Source organism: Diabrotica virgifera, chromosome 8 (assembly GCF_917563875.1).
Source record: "Diabrotica virgifera virgifera chromosome 8, PGI_DIABVI_V3a".
Classification (NCBI taxonomy): domain Eukaryota; kingdom Metazoa; phylum Arthropoda; class Insecta; order Coleoptera; family Chrysomelidae; genus Diabrotica; species Diabrotica virgifera.
In genome coordinates, this window is record NC_065450.1 from 177,079,990 (window position 1) to 177,099,219 (window position 19,230).

At 32.2% G+C, this 19,230-nt stretch overlaps 1 protein-coding gene across 1 annotated transcript in view; it reads right to left on the minus strand.

The window, feature by feature from the left end:
- Window positions 1–811: 811 nt before the first annotated feature.
- Window positions 812–19,230, minus strand: part of LOC114328928 (sushi, von Willebrand factor type A, EGF and pentraxin domain-containing protein 1) — a 208,499-nt gene continuing 190,080 nt past the window's right edge. The window contains exons 6-10 of the mRNA XM_050659175.1: window positions 17,868–18,017; window positions 10,269–10,445; window positions 6,722–7,020; window positions 2,129–2,363; window positions 812–1,014 (exon numbers count right to left, since the gene is read on the minus strand). Coding sequence (XP_050515132.1) covers window positions 812–1,014; window positions 2,129–2,363; window positions 6,722–7,020; window positions 10,269–10,445; window positions 17,868–18,017 — 1,064 coding nt within the window. The remainder of the gene's footprint in view (window positions 1,015–2,128; window positions 2,364–6,721; window positions 7,021–10,268; window positions 10,446–17,867; window positions 18,018–19,230) is intronic.

Genomic DNA, 19,230 nt, shown 5'->3' on the forward strand with positions numbered 1-19,230 from the left:
CTATTTTCTGGAAAATGCAGGTACTGGTCAAATTAAAATCCACATCGGATGGTGGAGGCACGCGTACGCAGTCTCGACAAAAGATCAATATGTGGTCAGGAATTATTAATGATACCATTATTGGAGCTTATTTTTTGGGATAGAACCATAACGTGTGAAGAATACTAGGCATTTTAAGAATTGGAATTAATTCTAGAATTAGCCAGACTCTTTCCTGATGATATAAATTCTCATCTCGTGAATAGATCATTTTGGATTCAAGATGTAGCATCTTCGAGGCGTTCGTTAGTTTCTCGACAATACATTTCCAAATCTCTGGATTGGAAGAAGAGAAGCTATCGAATGGCCAGCAAGATCCCTGGATTTGACACCTCTTGATTATTTCAAGGGGATCAGGGGACCGAATGAGAGAATTACCGAAGAGATAGGCTTAATTTTTGCGGAAACTATTAAAACAGTCACACAGAAAGACAAGGTGGTCATATTGAACACCACCTTTAATTTTTGTCTTTAGATGTTTTCTGTTTATACAGAAATATTAATTACAAAATATTTTTTCCCTAATTGCTGAATATTGGCCAGATTATATCTTGCATCGGCAAGAAATCCATATATCTCAGAAATTACACCTTTGGCAACGTCGAAAATATAACATTTTAAATAGCTGGTCCATAACAGAGAACGGCAGTTCTCGCCAGTGGCGTATCTAATATACATAACCAACAATTTGTTACTTTATCGTCACAGATATCTTTGTTTTCATACTTTACTCGCGCACTGTATAAGTGTACAATGTATTGAAGATTGATAATCAACGTAAAGAATATTCACAATACTTACATTCACACGTTGGTGTTGACCCAGACCACTCACCATTACTGTTACATTGGTGAGTAGGTTCGCCTATTAATATGTGTCCAACTTCACAATGGTACTCGATAACTGAATGGACGTTAAAATCATAACCTACTACGTAGCTTCCAGCTGGTACTTCAGGTTCCTCACATGTGATTACTGAAATTATAAGTCTTTAATGTAAAAGTTCAAAACAAAAAAACTTCAGCAGTAAAAACTTAAGGGGATGGGTACGTAGTTTCTGCTCCAATGCTATTCAAATGGGATTCATTTTTTTCGAATCCTGAGAAAACTAATAAATATTTTTGAAAAATTTAATTGCAGAATGAAAGATACAGTTAAGAACGAAAGTTCCTGAGAACTTCTATAATGTCTATTTTAATAAGTTACAGGGGTGAAAAACTAAGAGAAAATTTAGTGTGATTTTTAATTTCAAATATCTCATTCAAAATAAACTTTTTATTTATTCTAAGGGACTTCCGGCCCTCGGTAATAATTTAGTCTTTCATTCTGCGTTTAAATTTTTCAAAAATATTTATTGCTTTTTTCAGGATTCGAAAAAAATGAACACAATATAGGTGGTAAGATTTTCCAAATCTATCTTTGTCATACAACGCACTCAGTCGAATAGAATATTGTCAGCATATTGTCAGTCAGACAGTGACAATTTTAAATATTTGACATGGCTTCGGGAATATTTTGAGTTGTTGATTAAATAATATTGATAGTGTATTTGATAAATAATTGATTTAAGACGTGAACTTAAAAAAAAAGTTATTTATTGTTTATTATTTATGGAAGATCCAAGCAGAGAATACACCAGGATATATTCAGTGATCCAAGTGTTTTGTTGTTAAAGATGTTCAAAATTGTAAGCGTTTTATAGTAACAATATATTATTAAAAAATCACTTTATCACTTTTCCTCTTTTCTCGATTGATTATTAGTTTTTGTTATGCAGTAGATAAATTATTACAATCACTGAATACATAGTTAGTGAAAAAATTATCATATTAATTAACTAAATTAATAATTAAGGCAATTAATTATACAAGTAACAGTTATCCAGAACATTCAAAAGCCATCTTTAAAGTTAATGATGACATTGTCAAGTAAAGTTTACATATCCATACCAGTGAGAATTTTACTACACGTAATTTGCTGTGTAAAGGCAGAAAAAGTAGGGATAGCCGTAAAATATTTGCGAATTATGTACCGATGGCCTTAAGAAGTTAAACGTAAAGTACCAAAAAGACAATATCAAGATTCTTACATTCACATGAGGGAGCATCTGCAGACCATTTTCCTTCCCTTGTACATTTTTGTTTCTTTTGTCCACTCATCCAGTAATCATCGATGCAAGAGTACTCTATTATGCTTTCGACGCTAGTAGTACCATTAATTAAAACGTACTTGCCGTTATCAATGTTGGCAGGGGAACCACAGTCTATATATTTGCAAGTTGGTGCTTTACCGGACCATTCACCACCCAAACGACACGATAGTACCTATAAAATACAATAGTTATGTACAGCCCGGTTGTCCCGGAATAGTTTACACCTTCATTTTTATATTGTAATGCTGTAAAATCGCAGGGTCGTACGGATATGCTAAATATCAAAGAGCTTGTTAAAAATTTCGCGCGTATTGAAAAATAAAATAAAAAGCTCTAGACCTGGATCCCGCGTACCAACAAAAATTGATTAATAGCAAGCTGAAAATTTATTCATAGCTTAACGGTGTCTAGTCGGACAAACTTTAATGTATGGGAACACTGGAACAGGGGAGGGGGGGAAGTTTTAATTGTGGAACAGATTAAAAATTTGGAACGTCAGACTACGAAAACGTTCCATGTATTTTGTCGGACAGAACTTCCAATTGATTTGTTACCATTTCATTAAACTCTCATGCAAAAATCATACTGGTGTTTATCACCAACTGGGCATTTTAATGAGTGGAACACGAAGAACATGTCAAATGACAGGAATTATATTGGTGATAAATAGCAGTCTGATTTTTGGATGAGATTTTAATAAAACGGTAACAAATCAATTGGAAGTTGTGTCCGACAAAACACATGGGGCGTTTTCGTAATCTGACGTTCCAAATTTTTATATTGACAATTAAAACTTCCCCTGTTCCAGTGTTCCCGTACATCAAAGTTTGTCTGACTGACACCGTTAAGCTATTAACAAATTTTCGGCTTGCTATTAATCAACTTTTTTTGGTACGCGGGATTCAGGCCTACTTTTAAATGCATCAAAAATGCCTAGAATGCATTTTAGTCTGGGAGGTAGTGTCGAATTTTTACGGTGATTTTGACACGGATCCTATGAATTTATTTTGGTAGATAGTACTTGTTTTATAACGAAAATGTCTGTCAGCTGGCGCGACTCCGGGGCTTTTGCAAGAAAAAATAATATGGAAGTAGAAAAAACTCTAGAACTTATATGTCTAATAATATTTATCTCCATGCCTTACATCCATAAATGGTCTAGTCTAGTCGTTAGAATACCTGGCTTTCACCCAGGCGCTAGGCGGGTCGGGTTCGATACCCGGCGTCAGAAATCCTTTTTGTTTTTAAAATTGACATTTTGATTTGAAAAATAATAATTGTTTTTATACTTTTTTATATTGTGTCTTATAAATAATAAAACGTGATATATATTATAAAAAGTTCTTTTTCATAAAAGTGTAATTATTTTTATTATTAATTTTCCTGGTCTTTTTTTATTTTATGCCCCGGTTTTGGGCCAGCTGACACATACTTTGTTAATAAGCTTTGGAACAACTGACTATATAAAAAAACAGCCATATCAAAATGCTCCGGTCAAATTTGACGCTACCTCTCGGACTATTGAGTTACGTGTAAAAACAAGTGCAATTGCCAAACTCAGAGCGTTGGTCACTAAGGCAAGTTACTGCAGATTTGAAAGTGAACCATATGTGCATATGGAAAATCAAACAAAGATGGGTTCATTTTCACTCAATAACACGGTACACGGTTTGGTGATTCAAAAGGACAGAAGATCTTCACAGAGCAATAGGATGATAGGATGAGGTGTTAGTAGATTATTTGAGACAAGCTCCTTTTGCCACAGCTCGAAAAGTTAGCGAAGAGATACCATTTGGGACTAAAGTAAGTGAGTTGATAAATTGTGCAGCTGCAAGGAAGCCTTAATTGACAGGATCACAAGAGGAGACGAGTTGCATTTTGTGACGAATTCTTAACCGTGAAGACAACTTTTGATCTAACGTTGCATGAAAAATTAACAGGATTAGACTACAAAAATATTCTTGAGAACATAATGTTGACATTAGTGATCCAGAGATTCCTCAATATCAACTTCATTTTCCATCATGACCATTTCCCGGTGGCATATTTGCAGATGCTCCTATACTACGGCACCAGAGTGCTGAAATCGGTTAGCCTTTGATATACACTATTACATGCTATTGCGCTACAAACCCTCATTGATTTCGGCACCTATTAAATTATAAGACCTATTAATTTTTGGTGTCTACGTTTTTATTGCAATTAATATTATTGTAAGTATTGTATATTTATATTTCAATTTATTACTTGAAAAACAGGAATACAAATGTCTTTTCTTTTCTGAAAAATTTTTTTGGCAGAGCCAATTAGCCAGACTTGTTTGCGATTGATTGCAGATTCATAGTCATAAATTTCTTATTTCATAACATAGGTACTACAATATAATTTTTATAGATACATAGGTACATTCTGTTGCTTAACTTTTATTTTTTTATAGAAATTTCGAAATTTTTAATAGAAATTACTGCAATAAACCTAACATATTTAAGAATGTGTTTTTTGACCCTAACCCGAGAAGCAAATAAAACAAATATTTTTTATTTTTATTTTTATTTATTTATAGGTACAGATATAATTACTCGTATACAGTGCGTCCATAAAGTATCGCATAATTTCATGATTAGCTAAATAAACAACATTATTAGAAATTACCGAAACAGGTCGACTTTTGATTTTAATTTATGATATTTGGCATATATATCATACTAGTGACGTCATCCGTCTGGACGTGATGACGTAATCGATTATTTTATAAATGAGAATAGGGGTCATGTGCTAGCTCATTTGAAAGGCAATTCAATTTTCTATTCAATAATATAAACATTAACATAATTATTTATACAGGGTGTCCACATTTTTTTTATATTAAATTAATTGAAACAAAAAGACATATTATTAGACATTAAAATACATTTTACTGCTGTCAGAAATAAGAAAAAATATGTTTTATTACAACCGTGTTAAAAATTCAATTTTTAGCACTCTATACGAGCGTTAAAAATGCTACTTTAAGGAACTAGTGCTTTAAAAAATTTTTAAGGCACTGCAGTTCGTATTGACCGTATATGCAATTTTGATGTAATGTCAAAAAAATATAAAATTGGAATGTCAGTCAAGTTCAAGTAAAAGTTTTTGTAGATATTGTCCTGTAATTACGTTTGTAGAAAAAATATTGTATGATATGCGTGTTAAAAAGTACATTTTTAAGGCACTCATGTGAATTGCAGAACTCGCTATCGCTCATTCTGCAAACTTTCACATGCGTGCCTTAAACGTGTACTTTTAACACTTATATCATAAATAACTATTATTTGACAAATAAACATTGCTTTTCTCTTAAATTAAATATTCAAACTGTCAAGAGGCAGGTGGGTGGCAGCTTAAATATTGAATTTAAGCAAAAAGTAATGTCTATATTTAAAATAAATATTTTATTTCCGTTTTCTGACAGCAGTAAAATATATTTTGAGTTAAATAAACTACGCAAAGTCTTCTTTTTGTGTCAATCAATTTAATTAAAAAAATGTTTTTGGGCATCCTGTATAAATAATTATGTTAATGTTTATATTACTGAATAGAGAATTGAATTGCCTTTCAAATGAGCTATCACACGATCCCTATTCTTATTGAAAAAATCATCGATTACGTCATCACGTCCAGACGGATGAAGTCACTAGTCCAATATATATGCCAAAAAATCATAAATTAAAATCAAAAATGGACCTGTTACGGTAATTTCTAATAATGTATATAGTTTATTTAGTTAATAATGAATTTATGCGTTACTCCATGGACGCACTGTATACGATTAATTATTATATCTGTACTTAGAAATAAATAAAAATAAAAAATATTTATTTGTTTTTTATTCATTGACGTTTTTGTTTTAATTTTTGTTTTATTTGTTTCTCGGGTTAGGGTCAAAAAACACATTCTTAAGTATGCTAGGTTTATTGCAGTTTCGACATTTCTATTTGAATACAATAAATTGAAATATGCAATACTTACAATAGTATTAATTGCAATAAAAACTTAGGCACCATAATTTAATAGATGTCTCATAATTTAATAGGTGCCTAAATATATGAGGGTTTGTAGCGTAATAGTGTATTTCAAAGGCTAACCGATTTCAGCACTCTGGTGCTGTAGTATAGGAGCATTTGTAAATATGCTTCCCGGTGCACAGAGTAGATTTGTTCGGAAATTTATTTTAAATGTTCTTCCGTGGCTTTCCTGAGTCCAAACCTCAACTCCATAGAAAAGGTATGGGAGTAGTTGACAAATAAATTAAATGAAAGAAACGTTAGGCCACGGAATAGAATCGAAGTATTTGAAGAAATTGAGCAGGCATGTGGGTAGCTTGTTGAATATAACATGAGAAAATTGATGCTATGTATGAACAGAAAATTGAAAAGTTGTATTGACAATAATGGGGCCTCCACCAAATATTAATTGTGTTACTGTTTATCGTTATTTAATATAAAATAGATTAAATAGATTTAAAATAAAATGCATATTAATCTTATCTACCTCTTCCCCAAAAATAATATATCCAGGGCTACATGTATATAGGGCAGTATCACCTGCTCTATGCCCCGATACTTTTACATGGCCTCCATGAATCGTTGGTGGATCAGGACACCAATCGAATAAGCACTGAGGTGTAGAATTGCTCCATTTTCCTTCATCACCACAAGTTCGTACTTCATGTCCAATGAGTGTATAATTTTCGTGGCAGGTGTAAATGGCTTTGGCTCCGTATGTAGTTATTTGATTTTTTATATCCACTGAACCGTGTGTTAGGCCGGGCAGGGGACCACAATCAACATCTAAAATGAATTTTAAAGTATATTAGATTTAAAATAAAAAATATACAAAAAAGGTCGCTCAAAGCATACGCCGGTATAATATTTAAATATATTTACCGACCAGTCGGTGCATTTTGATTCAATTCAGTCTTCTTACAAAGTCTCTTTGATAACGGGTAAACCTAGAAACACGGTGTCAGAGGATGGCAAGAGACTCGAATTGAATCAAAACGAAACAGTCTATTTTTGTTTTGAAATATAAAAAAACTTCTCGTGGTCATTGGCACAGAATAATAAAGTTTCAATAGAGTATTACTTGTACAAGCTTGACACTCGAAGAACTGGAGATATAATATTTAACTTTCTTTGACAAGAAAGAAGCTAATAGGAATTGAGTCCCTATATCCGAGTGGATATATGCAGGCATTTCATAAATCACGATTAAGTTCTTTAAATTCTTAATTGCCGTTTTGGCACTAATGTCACTGCATGGAAAAGCAAATGGGAATCTATTACTGAATATAACTGTTATTGGTATTCGAAGGAGCTCCTGCTTTAAAGTCGATATTAACCCTCCGTTACTCGGACACGGTGTGGGAGACCGGGCCTGTAAATAAATTCCTGTAACTCTGCTTGTAGTGGGGATTTTGAATGGCTACTTCGTATGCCTCTTCAGTGGTCAATCAACTGTGGGTAAAGTCAGTTCGCAGTGTAAAAAATAGTACTGTCCTTTTGTTATTACGCAACACGGTCCCGTACACCGTGTGCGAGTATTTGTGCACCAATTTTTGTGTTTGGATCACACATCGATATTTTTAATTAGTAAGGTAATTTAAGATCTTTTCCTTATTTTCAATGTTTATAGATTAGTTTATTTATATTTATATATATATAAATATAAATATATAACTTACCCAGAACCATCAGAACGAGGTTTAGGGAGATATGTGGTTTACCAACAGAACAAGTACCAGTCGTAACACCAGGAACTTCAGATCGCTGTGCTGTTTGTGATTGGAAGAAAAATAGAAAAACAAAGTTTTACTGCCAAATATGCTCAAAATATCTGTGTTTGGAACACCATTGTTCCAATGAATGTGACACCATTGTGTATTTCATGTTTTAAAAACGTTAATTAATTTTTATAACTTTTTTTGTTGCTACAATTACTCTTTATTTTTAATTTTTTTGTGTATTGAATTAAGATCTAAAGTTCTTAGTAAACAAATTTAACCATATTCAATTTTTTTTTCACTTCCAAAGTTTTTGTATATACATATAAATGGATAACAATGAAAATTATTAAATTTTTGATTAAAGTAATATAATGTGAACACAAACGCATATCTACAAAATTATATGATCATATATTCATTAAATAATTTAATCGTACACAATTTTGCAAAAAAAAATAATTTTAAAACACTGCTGACCCATATTTTTGGACCCGGTCTCCTGCACCGTGCGCGAGTATCCGATCACAAAAAGATGGCGCGAGTAACGAAAGGTTAAGGTATTCGAAGTGAGATATGGTTTTAATAATCTCCTGAAAAGGCCCCTAATTATTGAAGTGCTTCCGCTTGATTTTAGCACATACCTACTTCACAGTCACGAGTCATAGTCGTGACTTCATCGAGAGAAAAAGGTAAATTCTTTGATTTGATTCAGTGAAACATATTCGTTACCCCTGGATGACAAAGTGCTCTGTGAAAATGAAAGTGTGAAGTGGCTTAAGTTTCGATGTGGTAGCAGCGGAAGATCAGATGCGCGATAAGTATCCGATATAAAGTTGGGCATTCACGGTCAATCCATTTGGAGCCACGCCAAATGGCTTCAGTCAAATGGATTGACGCCCATTCCCGATCACTCCAAATTGGTTATCATTTCGTATTTGACGTGGTTCAGTGAATATGCACAATGTCGGATTCCGAAGAAAAATTCAGCGTAGAATGAACGAAAAATGGACGTGGGTTTGGACATTGACGGGAGGGTGGCGCGATGGCATGACGCGGTGTATCGCCACTCACGAGCAGACGGCATGATCGCTTGGCGTCAAGCAACAGTATGACGCGATGGATTACGAAGCGAATGGAAATCCGGACTTTGGCATTACGCCAAAAAAGCAATCATGATTCAACACTCACGATCAAAATTTGGCTGTATATCACGCCATTTGACGCGGCCTTTAAAGCCTTTACAGACTTTTGATCAGTAATGACTGCGAACGGCTTTCCTATAAGATAATGATGTCACTTTTTTAGAGACGAAAGCGCACGCTTCTTTCTCCACAGCAGAATGGTTTAGCTCGCTAGAAGCGATCTTCAAAACGTGTCGAGTTCTGACTCAAGATAGCAACAATCGAGTGTTCTTAAGCATCAATTTCAACAACAAATGACATGTTTTCATTGATAGTGTGAACGGACGACTTTGCGACAGTAGATTTCAGGTTTTCAAACATGATAAAACAGCTTTTTTCAATGAAAAATTTTTAACATGAACTAATGTGTGGACCTTTTGGGAAAAGTTGGGAATCCATTTTGAATAATGAACAAATATACCAAATTCCCTTCTGAGAGATGCAGTGACATTTGGTGGACATTTCCTATATTATGTAGTAGGTATGACCAAGTAAATTTATTAATGTCTTATTGAATTTGCTCTTTGCTTTTAATTTAGAGTAAAACTTGATTTGTCGGTGGCTTTAAGAAATTTCTTAAAGAAATTAATCTTAAGAAATTTGTCTTTCTACCTTCGTCTTGAGGATCCACATGAGTTATATTGATAAATAGGTATTCCTTAATCTTATTATAAAATTTCGAAACCTTTACAAAATACCCTTTTCCTTCTTAAGGTGCCGTGCATTTCTGCGTAGGCGCCCACCGTATATTGTCTTGTCAGGTGAGATGTTAGATATTCAGGATTAAATAATTCTGTTTTTAGCAGCATTGCGAAGCATTTCATGTGAATTCCTGTTCATTGGCGAATATTACGCAGTCATGACATCTTTTTACGTCCCATACCCCTCTTACCCTCTATCTTTCCTTCGAGTATCAGTTGCTGAAAAGTTTATCGTTCTCTTCGTAATATATACCATAAGTACACAGTATGCAAATACCCAATAAGAAGAAATAAAAATATTAGAAAAAGTAGTCGCAATTTTGACCAATTTTTGGCAATTCAAATGATTTTAGTCATCACCATTTACAATACAATTTTAGATTTTGCTACATATTTTTAAATTTGAATAAAATTATCGTTATTTTACTTACATTTGCAAGTTGGTGTTGTACCTGTCCATAGCCCATCTTTACCACACTTTCTTTTTCCGCTTCCTACTAGCATGTGTCCTTCTGGACATTGATATTCAATAGCTGCTCCTATATCATAATTTGTACCAGTGATAGTAGTATTAATAAGCTTGTCAGGACTACCACACGAAAATGGACCTATAATTTTATATGATTTAATAATAGGAACGTGAGTGGCAATTGTTTTATTTTTCATTTCTATATACACTCCTGGCCAATAAAATCTGGACACCTTAAAAATGGGTCATTTTTGATGTCTCGAATCTCCTAAACCTGCTGTCCGATTTTAGTGATTTTTTTAATATGTTATAGCCTTATTCTCTAAGAATATCGATGTAGTAATAGTGTTGCTGAACAGGTAAATGTCATTGTATACCGGGTGTAACAATTATACTGTGTTTTTCCTCAAAGTTCGTCAGACCCTGTGGAATATTCTAGCATTTAAAAAATATTGAAATTAAAACTGGATTTTAGCCTTAGCATTTCTTAACATTCTGCTTTTTGTCTCATTTACTTAGGTTGGATAATGAAAAAGTTAGGTACTTTGACAACTAGCCATGTTCTTCATCAATACAGGGTGTTTCTAAATTAGTGCAACAAACTTTAAAGGGTAATTCTGCATGAAAAAATAATGACCGTTTGATTTACAAACATGTCTGCAAATGCTTCGTTTTTGAGATACAGGATGTTGAATTTCTTCTTACACCCTGACGATTTATTTATTGCTCTAAAACAAGTAGAGATATGCAAATGAAATTTGGTGGGTTTTAAGAGGTAGTTATTGCGCGTTCTTCGACATACAATTTTGTATTTTATATTCACCATTGCATACGGGTCATATTACCCGGTCATATTACCTGTATGCACGCCAATGGTGAATATGAAAAGAATTTTAGTTGTATGTCAAAAAATGTGAAATAACTATCTCTTAAAACCTACCAAATTTCATTTGCATATCTCAAGCGGTTTTAGAGCAATAAATAAATCGTCAGTTTGTAAGAAAAAATTTAACATCCCGTATCTAGGAAACGAAGCATTTGCGGACATATGTTTATAAAGCAAACTGTCATTATTTTTTCATGCAGAATTAACCCTTAAAGTGTGTCGCATTTATTTAGAAACACCCTGTATTGATGAAGAACATGGCTAGTTGTTAAAGTGCCTAACTTTTTATTATCCAACATAAACATTTATCCAACATTTTATTATCCAACATCCGTTAGTAAAGGAAGATAGATTACATCCATCTCTGGAAATTCAACTTTCATTTACAGTATCAAGTTTTAGACAAACAGATAAGTTATTTGGTAATAGATTTAATTTTAAAAAAAGCAAATTTTGATTTGATGTGTGATTTGATGAGAAATATGACGTGGGAAGCTGTAACAGAGGAAATAGAGGTAGATAAAGCTCTAGATATCTTTTACTTAAAAGTACTTAATATATTTGAAGGATCTGTACCACAATATAATATTTACAAGAATTATTCTAATTTTCCGAAATGGTTTACGCCTGATATCAAAAAGTTGCTCAAACAAAAAAATAATTTTAGAAAGTTAAGACATGTTTCAATTTATTTTAATAATCAATTTATAGAGACCAGAAAAAAACTGAAATCATTAATTAACATAGAGCACAGGAAATATATACGGCAAATTGAGGAAAATATAGAAAATGAGTTTAACAATTTCTGGAATTTCATTAATAATAAGAATTCTAAGTCTAATCAAACAGAAATATTTTATTTTGGGGGTAAAGAAATAAATCAGAGTGATACTGCTAATGAGTTTGCGAAATATTTTGAATCTGTTTATTCTACCGACATTTCTAGCTATAACACTAATTTTACAAATATTATTAGTAATAACAATGTTTTGAATTTACCATCAATAACAAGCGTAGATTATGATAATGCAGTCAAAAAGCTGAAACCAAAGAAAGCTGCCGGTATAGATGGCATCCCCCCGTATATTTTAAAGGCATGCCAAGAGTGGTTAAAGTTACCATTATTACATATTTTTAATCTTATAATAACTTATTCAAAATTTCCAGAAAAATGGAAACTATCTTCAATTACTCCAATATTTAAGGCGGGTAACAAAAGAGATATTGAAAATTATAGAGGAGTCGCTATTATGTGTGCTTCATCAAACATTTTCGAACAAATATTGCATGCTCATGTATATAATCACGTCAAAAATAGTATTAATGATCATCAACATGGTTTTATGTCGGGTCGCTCGATAAACACAAGTTTTATTTCATTCACCGAGTCTGCAAACAATGCGTTAGAAAAACAATTGCAATTGGATGTAGTGTATACGGATTTCGAAAAAACCTTTGATAAAGTAAAACACGATGATCTTTTAAGAAAGTTTTTAAATAGAAGTTTTGTTGTAAAACACAATGGAAATACTTCTGGTAAATTTAAGGCTAACTCGGGAGTACCACAAGGGTCTAATCTTGGACCACTTTTGTTCTTAATGTTTATAAATGATTTAGCAAAAGTCATCCAGTATTCAGATTACTTATTATTTGCAGATGATTTTAAGTTATTCAAAATAATTCAAACTGTTAGGGATTGCGTAATGATTCAAAGGGATATTGAGAACATTTTATTATGGGGTGACAATAATAAGATCAAATTCAATATAAATAAGTGCTACGTTATGTCTATTACCCGTAAAAGAGAACCAATAGTATTTGATTATTTAATAGGACTGAATGTTTTAAAAAGGACCAGTGAGGTCAAGGATTTGGGTTTGATTTATAATAATCAACTGTCATTTGCTACATATATTGGTAAAGCTGCAAAACGAGCGAACCGTATGCTGGGTTTTATATGTCGACAAACTTGCGATTTTACTAGTATTAAGGGTATAAAAATATTATATAATACTTTAGTTAGACCAATATTAGAATTTGGTTCCATTATTTGGGGACAACAACCTCAAGTACATTTAGAGGCACTAGAAAAAGTTCAGAATAAGTTTCTTCGTTATTTGTATTTCAAAAAACATCATCGATGGCCTGATTATGGAACCATAAGATCAACCATGCTAAGGGAAGAATTTGAAGTTTTGTCTTTGACTAGTAGGCGCAAATTTGTAACGGCAATGATTTTATATAAAATAATTAATAATATTTCAGGTACAATTGATTTACGAATGCGGATACCATTTAATGTTCCTCGAAAAGCAACGAGATATCAGTTGTTGTTTGGAAAAATAAGAACATCTGTTTGCTCTCCTCTAGAGGCCATGTTGAAACTAGCGAACAATATAAATTTAGTAAAAAACATTGATTTTACAATGTCAGTTGGTTGCTATAGACATATAGTGCAAGAGCACTTTAAACTAGTAGATGGATAATAGATATCATTAGTCTAGCTGTTTTTGTGTTAAAGTCTTCTATATCTGCCTATCAAAGTTGTGCTAATGACTGTATATATTAGTTATATTTGTTATATAAAGTTTATGATTATAACTGTCCATGTAAAAAGGTTTTAGGACCTGTTTGGATTTTTATAAATAAATAAATAAATAAATAAATAAATAAGTGAATGAGTTAAAAAACAGAATGTTAAGAGAGCCTAAGGCTACAATTGAGTTTTAATTTCAATATTTCTCAAATGCTAGAATATTCCACAGAGAGTTCTGAACTTTGAGGAAAAAACACAGTATTATTGTTACATCCGGTATACAATGACATTTACCTGTTCAGCAACAGTATTACTACATCGAGATTCTTAAAGAATAAGGCTATAACATACTAAAAAAAATCACTAAAATTGGACGATAGGTTTAGGAGATTCGAGACCTAAACACCCTAAAAATTACCTATTTTTAGGGTGTCCGGATTTTTTTGGCCAGGAGTGTATCTAATGTCTCTCATCATAAAGTAGAATTTGAACAGAGTAGATAATGCTTGAAAAGTAAAATATTAAAACGTTTGGACAACAAGAATATATTTTCTTTATTCGTCGTCTCTTGGCTTATAAATTGTAAAAGTCAGAGATAAAGGATGTGACCAGAAAGTGGTTCCTAAAAAGGTTTCAGATTGTTATTTTAATGTTATTTTAATAACGAATTTTGTATCTGGGACCTCTCTTCTTTTCTCTAATATATTTTCTATTTAATAGAAAGATATATTTGACAAAACAAACATTTGGTCAGTGTAGTTTATACTTCTTTCGAACTGACTACAATCATACTAATAATAGTCCAGGAACTAAAGCTATTCACCTCGCAATTTTTACAGAATGGATCAATTAGCTTGAACATTTGAGAATAAGTATTGCGCATAGTCCATGTATCAAAATCTATATGATGCCGACAGGCGCTCTTACCATGGGGGTGGTTGCCACCCCATCTTGGGGGTGGACATTTTTTATTATATTTTGACTGCAAAAGTTAATTCATTCTAAGTAATAAATGTTCTATACATTTTTTAGATAAAATTAATAGTTTTTGATTTATTCGCTATCGAAAGTGTAAGTTTTATATATAAAAGATCAATGTTTTTCGATGGTATAATCATTTACGATTCACTCAATTTTTGCCGTAGAACAAATTTTATCAAGCCAAGTTCTTGGGAATTAAATTACCTACAATATCATATTTAAACATTTTTTCGTATATCTGATGCTAATCTTTCTATTCTGAAGAAAATGGCATTTTTTACCAAATTGCAAACATTCGTTATTCGCTTTAAACTTCAGTTTTTTAGAAACTAATCATTCTAAGCCAGTCAAACTTCTAGAATCTATTAATAATACATAAATAAAGAAGAATAAATAAGGCCAATGACTAAAAACACCGCTAACTTACATTATTATGGTTCCAATTGGATTTCTCCTTTTTTTTTTCAAAAAAATATATTGATTTTTTAATTGTATATAATAACTTTTTTATTTTTTATCTTAGAAAGTTCGTTAAAAAGAATTTTGTAGGTTTTTACAAAATCTATAAGGCTATTGATATTAAATCTTTTTAAAATCCTCAGTCACAAAAAGAGGTGGCATTGAAAGGGTTACAAGTTTTAATTGTCAATAGCTCAGTCAATTTTTGGCGTAAAAAATTTTTGCAAACCAAGTTCTTGGGAATTAAATAGGCTACAATTTCATATTTAAATATTTTTTCGTATCTCTGATGCTAATCTTTCTATTCTGAAGAAAAGGGCATATTTTACCGAACTACAAAAACTCGTTATTCGCTTTTAACTCCATTTTTTTAAACTAATCATTCTAAGCCGATCAAACTTCTAGAACCTATTAACAATATATAAATCAAGAAAATCAAATCGGGTCAATGCCAAATTTTAATTAGGGTGGTGATTAGGGGGTTGTTTACGATCGCTTTTTTGCTGAAAAAAAAATAGGGACTGACATTTTTTTCATTGTAAGTCACTTAATTTTTTTAGCTAGGGATTCTTTTGTATTTCTGGAGATACAAATTTTAAATACTTTAAATTAGTTTCAATAAGTTATCCTCGAAAAATGCATAGTTTTCCCGTCCTTTGACTTTGAAACTACAATATATAGCATTTGACGAAGAAGAGTCAACATATAATAAAGTATAGCTCGATTACTGTTGGCCTTAAAGAGAATAAAAAAAAACGGTTTTGTTTATTTTTTCAAAAGGTACATTTTTTTTGAGTAAAGTTGTTTTGATAAAACGAAAACTTTTTGAGTTTTAGCAGAAAACTGATTAAAAACATAGATTTTTTCGATATAAAACTAACACTCTCGATAGCGAATAAATCGAAAACTATTAATTTTATCAAAAAAATGTATACCTATAGCGTTTTTTGCTTATAATGAATGTTTTTACCTACTCTTGCGGTTAAAATGTAATAAAAATTTTCACCCCTGAGATGGGGTGGCAACCACCCCCATGGTAAAAGCGCCTTTTGGCATGATATAGATTTTGATCCTTGGACTATCCACTACTCATTCTCAAATTTTCAAGCAAATCGATCCATTCTGTAAAAATTGCGAGGTGTTGTCCTATTTTAAGCTTCATTACTTGGACTATAAAGGGAGATTGTAAAAGGAAAGAAGTAAAAGCTTGTCGATGATTGGAATATATTGTCACTGAAGTCTTTAGTCCACGGAAACAAGATTTTTCTCGTGATAATGACACGGCCAACAAACTACAGTTATTTTGAGCAGTATGTAAGTGTAGGTAACTTATAACAAGAACCTATATGTTTCCTGCAGTCGATTTTTAGGTAGATACATTTTCTAAGATCTACATTAGATCTATAGTAGCCCCACATCGTAGAAAATCTATTAAAAAAAAACTAATACTTTCACCTAGAAAATAATACGCAAAAAAATATACAGGGTGTAACAAAAATACAGGTCATAAATTAAATCACATATTTTGGGGCCAAAAATAGTTCGAATGAACCTAACTTACCTTAGTACAAATATGCACATAAAAAAATTTACAGCCCTTTGAAATTACAAATTTAAAATCGATTTTTTCGAATATATCGGAAACTATTATAGATTTTTTATTGAAAATGGACATGTGGCATTCTTATGGCAGGAACATCTTAAAGAAAAATTATAGTAAAATTTGTGCACCCCATAAACATTTTATGGGGGTTTTGTTCCCTTTAACCTCCCCAAACTTTTGTTTACGTTCCAATTAAATTATTATTCTGGTACCATTAATTAAACTCAATATTTTTAAAACTTTTTTGCATCTTAGTATTTTTTCGATAAGGCAGTTTTTATCGAGTTGCGGCTTCTTTTTTAATATGTTTACATAAAAATTTTATGAGGGTTTTGTTCCTTTAAACCCTCCAAATGTTTGTGTACGTTCCAATTAAACTATTTCTGCGGTACCATTAGTTAAACACAATGTTTTTAAAACTTTTTTCCCTCTTTGTATATTTTTGATAAGTACCTTTTATCGAGATGTGGCTTCTTTTTTAATATGGTTCAAAATATACCTAAGAATGTAAATCATAAATAAATTTTCATACTATTACCTAGTCTCCATAATCGTACTTAACCATATACAAATATGTGGTGGATTTAACAAATATTCAAAATATCTCGATAAACACTGACTTTTCGAAAAAGTACTATTAGACAAAAACGTTTTAAAAATATTGTGTTTAACTAACGTTACCACAATAATAATTGAATTGCAACGTACACAAAAGTTTGGGTGGGTTTAAAGGAACAAACCCCCATAAATTTTTTTTGGGTGTCCAAATTTCACTATAATTTTTTTTTAAGATTCTACTGCGATAAAAATGCTACATGTCCATTTTCAATAAAAAATATCTTATAGTTTTCGATATATTGAAAAAAAATCGATTTTCATTTTGTAACTTCAAAGGGCTGTAACTTTTTTTCTGTGCATATTTGTACTAAGGTAAGTTAGGTTCAATCGAACTATTTTTGGTCCCAAAATATGCGACTAAATTTATGACCTGTATTTTTGTTACACCCTGTATATAAGAACCATAGCAAGAGGTTACAATTCTATAATTTTTGACTACATTAACAACATTATTATTTTAAAACAAGAAATATTTTACCATGTTGGCAGATCCAGTGACAGTAGTCTAAATTACATCCAACGTCATTCCAAAGCCATTGGCGACCACCATCCAACACCACACAGTTTTGTTCGCCATTGTAATTATTGGGTTGGTCTTTACCCCAAGAAGGTCGCTGGACAAGTTCACCTTTAACAAAAATAAATGTGCGTTTAAATCATAAATGCTTAACTTACTATACCATGGGCAAACCAGCATTATTGGTGTAATCGGAGAAGTGAAAATAACAAACAATATACGTAACTCGTTCTTTAAACCGCTCTAATATTGACATTGATACCTAATGATAATGAAACTACAAGCGTCCACAAGTATTCCAGAACTCAAATAATCGACAGTTGCTGTGCGACCGCAAGATCCAAGTGGTGATCGGAACCGACATTAAAACACCTAGAAAAATGAAGATTAGACTGCCTCAGGAATCGGAACTAGCTCCTCTGCTCTTTGCCTGTACATCGCGGACATACCAAAAACTACTAGCGTCGAGAAATTTTGACTGCGTCGATAAACGGGTCATTTACATTTGGCAAGTTTACTGGCTGGAAACACTTGTGGCCACTAAACTTGCGATATCTAAACAATAGGAAAGTGCACTGGGCACTTTCTTGTTGTTTAAACATGGCAAGTTTAGTAGCCACAAGTGTTTTCAGCCAGTAATCTTGCTAAGTGTAAATGAAGTTTAATGGCAAAGTACGTAGAGTAAGTAAGTACAGTGAAAAGTAGTGGGCTCAGAACAAGTCATTCCACTGCTCTGTTTTTATCAAATTCGTAGGAATGTTTCCAGGTCTTCGAGCTTTCTCATCTTTTATTTTTTGTAGAGTTTATATTACATTGATTCTTATTGGTATCACCTCCAAGTACATCATCCAAGTATATATTTATTTTCCGTTGTAATCAATTTCAGCTTAGTAGCCAATGCTGGTATTATACCTCAAGAGTGGCTGTTGTCTACATTCGTTATACTGCCAAAGAAATCCAAGGCAAAATAATGTTCAGATATCGAACAATATCTTTAATGAGCCATCTGCTAAAAATATTTCTAAAAATCATCCACAACCGAGTTTATCAAAAGTTACGAGTCAGATATTAGTAATACACAGATGGGGTTCAGAAAAGGACTAAGTAATCGAGAAACTCTCTTCGGTTTGAATGTTCTTACACAAAGATCCCTAGTAGTTAATCAAGAAGTACATGCATGTTTTATCGATTTTGAAAAAACGTTTGACAGAGTATGCCCCGATAAGCTAAGAGACATTCTTGAAAGAAATGACATAGACAAGATCTGCGAATAATTCTCGATCTATATTGGAATCAGAAAGCTAACATCAAAATAGAAAATGAG